Here is an 11,746-nt window from a genome sequence, read left to right as displayed (position 1 = left end):
TGTATTCACAGGACAGCACTATATATGAGTTCTGTATTCACAGGACAGCACTATATATGAGTTCTGTATTCACAGGACAGCACTATATATGAGTTCTGTATTCACAGGACAGCACTATATATGAGTTCTGTATTCACAGGACAGCACTATATATGAGTTCTGTATTCACAGGACAGCACTATATATGAGTACTGTACTCACAAGACAGCTTCCAGTTTCCACTAGCCTTTCAATATTGGATCATTCAGGGAGTGCCTAATACACGCATTAAGTTATAGTTTAATTACAGTAAGTAACATATTACTTAATAGTTCATCAGCCGTGTGTCACATACATCACAAAAATCAGCATGTAGTACACGTGTATCTTCTCTATCTCTGTCTATCATCCGTCTACTTGACATGACGGGTATATTTAAACACGTTAATAAATAAAACAAGTGTAAGTGTGTGAATATTAAAACCTTCCGTGCATTTCCTAATATTATTATTATTTTAACTCTAAATCGGAAATACAACTTTCTTGTAAGATGTACAGGAAATTCTCTTTACTAAATTATTATTATTTCAAAAACATTATGATCATTCTATTATGGAATATATATATATATATATATTACGATATATATATAGTATAATTGAGGGATCAGCTTTTCTCGAATTTCTGCACTTGTTTTTGAAGAATACAATAACAAAAGTTAAGAGTTATGAAATATAATTGTTAAAAACAGAAACAATTCACAACTATATTCTTTGCTCCTCTCACTTTCCTCTGAATAATATAACAACGTTTTTTTTTTTAAAGCTGGTGTTTGGTAGACATTTATATTGTATTGTACGTCTTTATTTATATAGCGCCATTAATGTACATATTATTATATTAATAATAACTTAGAATTAGAGCTTTGCTTTAGAATGAATACGAGCAGTAGCATTTTGTTGTATAAAAACACTACTTATGGATAAAACGGTACATATGTCTTCTCATTGCCTAAGATGTTTGTGTATATACTGTAGGCAGAAAACTCATCTGATGTCTCCTGGTAAGAAAAAGTTATTGGGCTGTCCTGCAGCCTGGAATAGGCAGATGATACACTGGGGTATCCTCACTCCCTGCTATGGCACTAATAGAAAAATTGATGTCCATTGAATCAGGTGCATTGGACTATTTGGAAGCATCTTCATATAGGCTTTCATTTTAGTTGTATTACACAATAAAAACAATTAACGAGACAGCATCCCACTATCCAGCAATGGAACAGAGTTATCCCTGCAACTGTGTTTTAATGCCCTGTATGTTTAAAAAAAATATTTGCAAAATAAAGATGTCTAGTTTCCACAATCTTATTAAGGTAATCTGCAAAAGGGGCAGTTTATATAGGATTTTGTAACAGGCTATGAGATTTTTAATAAATCGAAACTGGAAATTAGTCATAGATAAGATTCCAAGATATATATATATATATATATATATATATATATATTTATATATATATATATATATATATATATATATATATATATATATATATATATATATATATATATAGTGTAATATACAATATTCTCAGTGGCTCATGTGACTTGAATTGATGTTAAATATCCTGTAATGCAAAACTATTTTGTTAGGCTGAGAGTTGCGTGCCCTATATAAAACAAATGAGCTATTCATTTAATATATGGGATTATGTCCAACTACTTCAAGCGTCAAAAGGGAAAATAAAAAGAAACTCAATACCATTTTAACTTACTCCAATGTCGAGAAAAAAAACTTTGCAAAGGATTAGCAGCGACTTCTGCAATAAACAATTAGCCATACTGAGAATTTTCCAGTGCTAAAGTGCGTGGATTTAGGATTAAGGAAAATGTGACTTTTAAGTTGTTTTTTTGCTTGCCTCGTTTCCAGGATTATTTGGAATAATTACAGATGCCGTGTGCAATAGGTTGTATTTAAATCCGCTTTGCACCAGCTGCTTATGTGATCCTGACTGATTTTAGTCTTAAACTTTTTTTTTTCTTTATTCCGGCAGAAAGGCATTAAATTAAATTACAGGAGTCATTAAAAATGAAGTGTAAATTATATTTTATTGTTGCTGTGTGTAAAATGAAAACGTATTTAAAGGGACATGGAGAATTCGTGTAATGTTTAGTGTTGGGAATTGTGTTCTCAATCTAATTGTAATCATATAAAACGTTAAAATAAATCGCATATCTTTAGAAAGCGCCCGGGCCCAGTGAAGACTTTCTAATTTTTAACAGCAATGCAGTACAGGATATAGGAGTTTGACATAAGTTATAATATACATGGAAAAACGAAACATTTTTGTTTTTAAACTTGTTGCCACTGGTGCCTTATTCAGCTGCAGGTAAGGATTAGTGACTTGGTGCCAAACCCGGCACTTCACGAGTGACTGGCAATTATTAATGGCTATGGCAAAATCCCAATCCCTTTAAACATTTCCCCGGGACACAGAAGAAGCCGCAGCACAGATTACCCACTTGTTGATCCCGCTGGTTTGCTCATCCTGCCAAATCTTCAGATAAGATACAGTAGTTGTCCAAGGTCCTGCTGCTGCGGCTGCTCCAGATTCAGATCCAGATGTTGTCTCCTCTAACAGGTGCAGCTGCACAGCTCATTGCTGGACCCTCCTTGGAAACGGAAGCATCCTCGCAACTTTACTTTAATTTGGGGCACACACATAAAATAATAATTGGCAGTGCTATTTCTCGCCTCCTTTCCTTGGTACACTCCACCCCCTAAAAAAAAAAAAAAATTATCTCCAGCACAGGAAATTAAAAACAAAAACAAGTTGATTGACTTCTTGGACCTATTGCAGATGCGATTGTTGATGGTGTTCAGCCACACTAGTAATTAATACTAATAAATAGTCCATTATTTCCGAGGATATAATTGCAAGTGCCTAAGTAGGCTTAAACAAGATGACTGAATGAGGAAAGAAAACTTCAGACTAGGCAGTTGCCGGGCTCTCTGCTAGAGAATAGAAAAGCCAAGGTTTCCAGAAGTTCATTACACTGTGTGACTTTGTGCTTTGAGCCGCAGGCTGCAGCCCTTAGAATAAAATGGGAATATGAGCTGTGACAGGGGCATTAGGGAGGAGAGAAGGGCTCCCTTTGCCCACTTAGCTTTTCCCTGCTCTTCCCAACTCCTGGAGGAGCGTGACGTCACCACAACACAGAGGAGGTGTGTGCAGGGAGAGGGGTGTGAGGAGGGAGAGGGATGTGTGCAGGGAGAGGGGTGTGAGGAGGCTAATGATATTAATGCACCTCCCAGAGGAGATCTATACTCGGACAGGGGTGGTTCTTCCTACTGTATCTTGGCACAAAGCTATCAAAAGGAAATCTGTCAGAATAGGGGGTCTTTCCAGAAAGGTTGTACTGTGCTCTGTGCATGCATGTTTTGGGATGTGCTTGTCTGCTCTCCTCTGTTTATGTATCACAGAAAACTAAGACCAGGTTGGTTGGGCATTGAATCTGTGTTGGCTTTTATACTGCTAGGTTCAGGACCCCTCAGATCTCTTCTTCAGGTATGTTTGTGTATATTTGTTTGTTTTCAGGTGGTGTGCATTTTTGGAAGGGAGCTGGTAGGTGCTTGTCTGTATATTGATCTGAACAGTAGTCGTTTTGTTCTGATTTGGCATGGAAGTTTATTCTAATATTGGCAATAAAGTGATGTGTTACAACTCTCAACTAATGATAGGTTGGCGGGGAAGCGTTTTATAAACTGGTGAACGTTTCTAAATACTCCATTATATCCCCTTTAGGAAAATTATTATTACTATTATTATTTATGTACAGTTCTGTGTTATTGAAAGGGAAAGCGGTGGCTTTGTAAAAAGTGAGCTTGCAAGGGAATCCCTTAAGGGTTATATATAGAGATTCCCTGTGTATATTGATAAGAACTGTACCTGGCAGTGCTGGTGTATAAACACCCCCCCCCCCCCCCCTGGAATAATATATTATGCACAGCCTCTTGTTTCAGTCTGTAGCTACTTAGCAATCCTTGAGCTATAATTACAGAAGCTCATGCTGCAATGCTCAGTGATGCTGAAATGATATATTATCTGAGTGCCCGCCCTGTAAAACTGGTGCACTACTTGTGCAAAAACGGCACCAGATGTATCCAGGGAGAATTTAAAAAAAACCTTCCATAAAGAGCCCTTGAGTATCTTTATACATCTCCCGGCTTCCAAAGCTATCTCAGTGTAGGTACAATGCACCCTTTAGCTACACCACCCTTACTAAGTCTGATGCAGTAATAACCAACAAGAAAGAACTTCAGCACATCTAAGTGATTCCCCATTGTGTTTACAACTTGTATTGCTTTGCTGGAAGGTGCAGTGCTGGTCAGCATGTGTAATCGTTGGTGGAAGCCAATGATGGCTGTGGTGTGCAGCCCCAGCCCTTTCCAAGTATGGTAAAAGTACATATTCAGAATTGCTGAAAGAGGAGAATAAGGGGGGAGGGTAGTCCTATAACATTGCTTCAATCTGTTAATGTAAGTACAATTTATTGAGATGAAACACACTAATGAATATGTTATTCCAAATCAAAACGGGTTGTCTATAACCTTCAAAGGCAATCTGCCCATAGTATTATTGGTTACATTCATTACAGGTACCTTGCTGTCTGCCCTCTAACTCTCTAATCCATATAGATGAAGACCACCTGTGGATTCATGCTGTGTGGGTGGGGGATGTAGAAAATTAACATTTCAGGCATGAGGGAAGTCTACAGGACAGGGACTTCTTTTTCTAAGTGTCCCTTTTATGTCTGTAGCACTTCTTCCCATTATGTGTTATTTGTATCATTTATTTATATGATTATGTCACATGTATTATTGCTGTGAAGCGCTATGTACATTAATGGCGCTATATAAAGATATACATGCATACACTAAGGAGTAGATCCTCAGAATGTTACAAATGTTTTAATGCTCTGTTAATATCAATTTAACGTATCTATATCCGCAACGCATATCCCCAGAGGTGCCTTGTTATACAATGTCCTGGCCTTTGCCGTAAAAATAAGGGAACAATAACATTTAACGAACCTTAGCCTGGGGGCCATGGTGTTTTCGCCCCGCGCGGAGGCTGTGAGGTAAGCGGGTGCTTTCCCTGGCCATGCCGGATGGGCCATGGGGGGCGTGCCTAGGGGCGTCACGGAGCTGGTTCACCCTCATTGGGCGAATCGGTCACGTGTCCGGCCTGTCGCGCCAAGAAATCAGTTTGAACTGATTTCTTGCGCGACGCGCTCCCCCTTCCACCCGACACATGGCCGCGAACACTGCCTTAAGGCAGTCATTTCGCTCAGCGTGTGCACACCTCCGCGCGGTCTGCGGTACCAAGGCCTCAGCCTGAGGCGTACTCATATACAAATCATATGGTAATGAGCAGTTTACCTAAAGACAGAGATCATGTTAGTGCATGTTAATAACGCTGCCATATTTAGCACTTTCCAACAGCTGACGTTACTCACATCCAGACCCTGAGGAGCATTGCATTATTTCTTACAATAGCCTAAAAGCAATGTAATGAGTATAGGACTTAACCCGTTTATTACAGAAACGTACACGTCATACAAAGATATATATATATTAGGGATTGTATTAATGTCTGAAATACATCATAAACTATATTATAGTTTTTAGTGATTAAAGTGATATGTTTGTGTGAATTAATATGGTATATAATGCAATAATGACTGTATTAAGTAAGGGTGTACAATATTTTATATATATATATCTATATATATATATTTATCTATATAGATATAGATATCTATATAGTATCTATATAGTATATATATATATATATATATATATATATATATATATATATACGTTTTACATTATGGTGGGTGAAAAGGGCAACAAGAAAGCTCCACTGTATTGCATATAGCAAATAAAAAAGTCACTTATCACATGTCTTAGGCAGGTCTGCAACCCTGCCTATCACCACTATCCCCAGCATACAGTGCTTCCACTGCAGCAAGGGATTCTGGGAAATGAAATGCAAATGAGCACACAATGTGTCACTTTTTACTGAAAAATCATTGTTACATGGAGCCCATATAATCTCTCTCTCTCTCTCTCTCTCTCTCTCTCTCTCTCTCTCTCTCTCTCTCTCTCTCTCTCCCTCCCTCCCTCCCTCCCTCCCTCCCTCCCTCCCTCCCTCCCTCTCCTCTCCCTCTCCCTCTCCCTCTCCCTCTCCCTCTCCCTCTCCCTCTCCCTCTCCCTCTCCCTCTCCTCTCTCTCTCTCTCTCTCTCTCTCTCTCTCTCTCTCTCTCTCTCTCTCTCTCTCTCTCTCTCTCCCCCCCAGTATTAATTATTAATATTTAATTTTTATTAATGTATAATTAAAATAAATGACGGATTTCCTTCCTTCATTTTTTAAAAATTGTACATCAATACAAATTAAATATTAATTCATATTGTTGATGTATGTATGGATATACATTATTGTACATTTATAGTTTAAACACGATACATTTCTAATAGTTTAACAAGATTTGCATTAGCTTTTGGTTGCACACATAAAAATCTTTGTTAATAACACACCTTAATAACACACCTTAATGAAACACCTTAATAACACACCTTAAAGTTTGACCAATGCGCATGTGCAGTGTATTGGAAAACGCAGGTAATGTAAAGATGGTGATTTTGGTAATTAACCTTATTTATGCATATAATGACAGTCCCTTTTAAATGAAGGGAAAATAATGTCCATAGCCTAATTAGGTAAGGTCATGTCATTTGCCCCGATTTAGCGCACTTCTGAGGATCAACCACTAAAGTGATTTCCCCCCCAAATGCTGCAAATCTCATTTAACCCAATAACCCCTCTGCTGTCAGAAGGCACAGCAAGGCAGAGACAAGGGGTTAGGGGTTTGGATCCCCTGCAAAACCATTGCGCTGCATCTTTCCTCCAGCACTGTAGGGGTTAAGCCACATCTAAAAAGCTCTCTCAGCAGCTACAACGTGTTGAACAAGATCGCGTTAACCTTCCTTAGCGAGCCTGGGATGTAAGATGGGTTTAGAATAATATCTCTGCCCCAGGTTTTACCTTTCATGTCAGGCAGATCAGGGGCATGTAAAGGGAGCTTGTGCATTGATCTTCCCTGTGTGTCTGTGTATCACCAGCCAGCACGTTTAATTCAATCTGCTACAGCCCTCTGACTACACAACCAGGGGGCATCCCAGTCTTCAGTCTGCTCTACCAACATTAGTCATGGGAGTATTTATTCCTTGAGGGATTTGGAGCTATGCTATGGTCCTGATGAACTCAACACCACCTATATATAGTTCCTGCTCATGCTGGATGATGGGAATCCAGCCCCCAAACTTCAACTCCAACAGCAGCAAGTGACAAGAAGTTGCAGAGCAGAATCACTCTCCACAGTCTGAGGTCTATCACAGTCTGAGGTCTGTCACAGTCTGAGGTCTGTCACAGTCTGAGGTCTGTCACAGTCTGAGGTCTGTCAAAGTCTGAGGTCTGTCACAGTCTGATGTCTGTCACAGTCTGATGTCTATCACAGTCTGATGTCTAGAACATGAAGGGGCTGCTTTCCGAAAGAAACAAGTGCAATCTTTGTGATAGTAGCAGCACCAGATTTATCACTGAAAACAATACGAATTTGTTTCATAAACTTGCTACTTTGCAACACTTTTTCTTCATCTAGTATATGGTGATACATGGACTCAATTTGTTAAACAGTAAGGAAGGTGGATATCAGTAATGTCTTCATGTAAAGTATCAGAGGCAGAGGGGAGATTCATGACTTATTCCAGTTCAAAATACGAACCCAGCACCTTGCCAGTTAAAAGTAATTGGATAAACCATGTGGTGTTTTTCATGAGGGTTAATCTGCAGTAAAATGTTTCAATTCTCCACCTTCCAAGAAAAGTAATCTACATCTCAGTGTTTTGTTATTTGTGTCCTTCATACACAACTTTCTGAATAATAATGCAATCATTGTCAGAGATGTATTAATTTGGTAGTGTTAAATTTACTCTGGTGCTGAAATATGTTTCCTTAAAATGATTAAGTAGTGTGCCATCAGTAATCCAGGTTACCTAAAAATAAGGAGTGGTACTAGACTTCAAGACATTGTAGACCTGATAACTAACTGGACAGATCCATTTGGACATATTGTTTAGAAATGTGTACGCAATATAAATGCTTTAATAACAAAAAAACAAACAAAAAAAATAAATATATATATATATATATATATATATATATATATATATATATATAAATAAAATATATTTTTTGTTTGTTTGTTTGTTATTAAAGCATTTATATATACCTACCTTAAAGTGAAACTGTACATTTGTAAACAAACAAAATAAAGATGTAAAAGCAGCCTTCTTTCATAAAAAGTAGAGGCGCTGTTCTTTCCTAGTTTCCTAGCACTTTGATATCTGTGCATCATGGCATATTGTGAAATTAAATCGCCACTTGCCTTCCAAAGATATTAGCTTGGGCAAAAATGAATAAAAATGCACTGTTTGGTGCAAGAATAGCGTCATACTCTGGTATATAACAAAGCTGAATGGAGCACAGGAAAAATAGTGACCTAATCTAATATAGATCTAATATTGAACAGACACACACACACACACACACACACACACACACACACACACACACACACACACACACACACACACACACACACACACACACACACACACACACACACACACACACACACACACACACACACTATTTATTATTTTCCCTTTTAAGTCTTGTGAATGCCCACTTGTTCGTTTATTTATATTCATACCTTTTAATCCTTTAGACACTAGTCTTCATTGGTTTATGTGCTCACAAATATCTTTGCCCATTTATATAACTTGATTTTCATTCCTTCCATATACATGTATGGATATTCATGTAAAATATTCCTGTACAGTTTAGCTCCTGAGCTAGAACATGAGATGGTATACTGTGTGCAATGTATTGTACTGTAATTCTCTTATAACCTGCATGTTTTTAACTGTATTAGGACATTATTCACTGCAAGGTTTAACAAATTTTCTGCTTGTAATGCAAATAATTTTTTTCCCCCTTGGAATGCAGAAAATAAGAAGATTGTGAATGGACAATTGGATTATTCAGTGGAATAAATAACATTTAGTTGTAGGAATATATAGAAACAGTCGCTGATCTTGACCACATTATAAATCAATTATTTTATTCTTGGTTTATGTTTAAAATATTGCCAACGTCATTGCATATATCCTGCACTTAAATTGAAACAATTCATCCTTACATTCGTTGTGCAAATGTGTAGTCACGTTTCATATAATAATGTGTATCACAAAAGGACATCTTGGAAGAAAGTTCAGTGTGCTTAGTATATATAGGTCTGTCTGCAGACAGATGCACCTGGTGTAACTAAAATACAGTCTGGGTTTTACTTTAAAAAGTGATGCAAGTAAACAAAGGAAACAAAATATATTTTTTTGCACCAATTTTTCAGCAGAAGAAATGTTATTTTTTTAAATATTTTTTTTATAGTAGTCTTCTAACTGCAAAACTGGGGTAAAATGGACACAAAAAAACAGTACCTGATGTACCAAAGAAAATGAATCCAATAGAAATCAATGGGATTATTACCTTTGATAAATAAAGTGTATTTTTTAAATTGATTTTCCCCTAGTTGAGCAGCATGGAGACTTGCAAATAAACCCTTTTGTTCCATAGTATCAAAGTCTCCCGGGCTGCAAAAATGGAACTACAAACAGTACCAGATTAATCAGAGCAAATAATTCCATTGATAACAATGGCATTTCTCTCCCATATTCTGCCCTTTTTAAATGAGGAGACTTTATACATAACGCCATTAAGGGACAAAAATAATAATAATAATTTTGTTATTGTATAGCGCTGACGGTACACTGTGCTGTACATAGAATGTTTCCAGGTAAGAGTTCCTGCCCAGATGAGCTTACAATCTATATTTTGGTGCCTGAGGCACAGAGAGATAATGTCTTCCCCATGGTCACAGGCTGTTGCTAGCTGGATTTGAACCAGGGTCTCCTGCTGCAAACTCAGTGTCATCACTGATCAGCCAGGCTTTACACACTGTGCCACTCCTTTAGACCTAGACCAAATTAAAGGGAAACATCTGACTACTTTCAATAGAATCCCCTTATTTTAATAAATCTGGTACTCTTTTTTGTGTGCTTTGATTGGGCACCAGTTTTGTAGCTGAGAGACATATAGATAAATAGACTCCTGTATTAAAGTCTCGAATCTACAAAACTGGGGCAAAAAACTGGCCACATTTATCTCAGCAAAATTTCCCCCTGTATTTCATGGGACATTTCCTTTGATAAATCTGGTGCAGTTCCTTAGGTCCATTTTGGCCCCAGTCGTGCCAGCAGGAGACATTGATACACCCGTCCCTTACAGAAGGTCCCTATTTAATATAGTCAGGAGTGGAATCACGTGCAGTTAACCATACATGGATGGATATAGTTATCTCACATTTCATTATTTTGAGTAGGTGGGATAGACTTGGCCCCTCCATGTATTGCATAAATAATGATTGTATGCATAGTAGTCATTGTATATGAGCTGTTCTGGCCAGATGTATTTATATAGGTATCAGCCACTTATAAACTCATTTCACCTTCCTGTGGCTTTAGAAGTAAGCACCAAAATGAAATAGTGAGCTTTACAGGGCAAGGTAATGTGTTTGAAAATATGGTACGTGCATCTCTACGTACAACCCATCTACAATATTTATTATTATTATTAGTAATTACAATGATTCTCATTAGGAAAGGAGCAGGCCGGATGAGCGAGGGGAAGGTCCATTGGGGTTCTCGCTAAGTGAAGCTGTGGGGGTTGGGCAAAGCAGCCATAGGGAGAATCCGCAGGTGACAGGGAGGCAGGAATAATTGTTATTATTATTAATATTTTTTTTTTTTTTTTTAGAAAAACACACATTTAGCCTACCACAGTAGTAGTAGTAGTACATCCTCTGAGAACAGGGCTTTACTGGCCAATACTGCCCTGGCTGGGTTTAACTGGGTTCAACTGCTATTAAACAGCAATGCCCTGTTATTTGGGGATTGTAGATGTATGTATGTATGTACATGTATGTATGTACCGTATGTATACCTTTATTTATATAGCGCCATCCATGTACATAGAGCTTTACAGCAGTAACACACATGACATAATAGGAATAGGCATTTCATACATATAAGTTAACATTAGGAAAAGGAGTTGCTGCCTCGAAGAGCTTACAATCTATGTGGTAAGTAGGGAGAAATTCATAGAGACAGTAGTAATATATATATATATATATATATATATATATATATATATATATATATATATATATATATATATATATATTAAAAAATATATATGTAACAGTGTTTGGTCCTATGGAAGGTCCCCGTCCCCCTGTTACCAGGTGTATGGTGCATGCTACCTGTTGGGTCACAGAATGCTGAGTGGTCTGTCGATGGTAGTGGGGACTGCAGGACAGGCTTCTGGGGTATATACCCGATGTTTACTCCATGGTACACAGCGCCTCCATCTTCTGTTCGCGCCAGTGGTATGGAGGTAATCTCCCAAAGTAGAACGGTTTCCTCTCCCTCCAAAAAGATTACACACCAGGCGGGAGATATAGATAACTTGCACCAGCTTTTTTCTTTTGCTCACACAGTCACAATTGGCTCCTGTCCAATACAGTCA

The 11,746-nt window shown here is 37.8% G+C and overlaps 1 protein-coding gene across 1 annotated transcript in view; it reads right to left on the bottom strand.

Annotated features, from left to right (window-relative positions):
* Positions 1 to 3,176, bottom strand: part of NR2E1 (nuclear receptor subfamily 2 group E member 1) — a 55,749-nt gene extending 52,573 nt beyond the window's left edge. The window contains exon 1 of the mRNA XM_075597569.1: positions 2,499 to 3,176. Within this exon, the coding sequence (XP_075453684.1) occupies positions 2,499 to 2,523 (25 nt within the window). The 5' untranslated portion in view covers positions 2,524 to 3,176. The remainder of the gene's footprint in view (positions 1 to 2,498) is intronic.
* Between the last annotated feature and the right edge of the window lie 8,570 nt (positions 3,177 to 11,746).

This window comes from Ascaphus truei, chromosome 4, assembly GCF_040206685.1.
Source record: "Ascaphus truei isolate aAscTru1 chromosome 4, aAscTru1.hap1, whole genome shotgun sequence".
Classification (NCBI taxonomy): Eukaryota; Metazoa; Chordata; class Amphibia; order Anura; family Ascaphidae; genus Ascaphus; species Ascaphus truei.
Note: the sequence above shows the minus strand (reverse complement) of the source record. Positions and strands in the feature narration are given on the sequence as shown.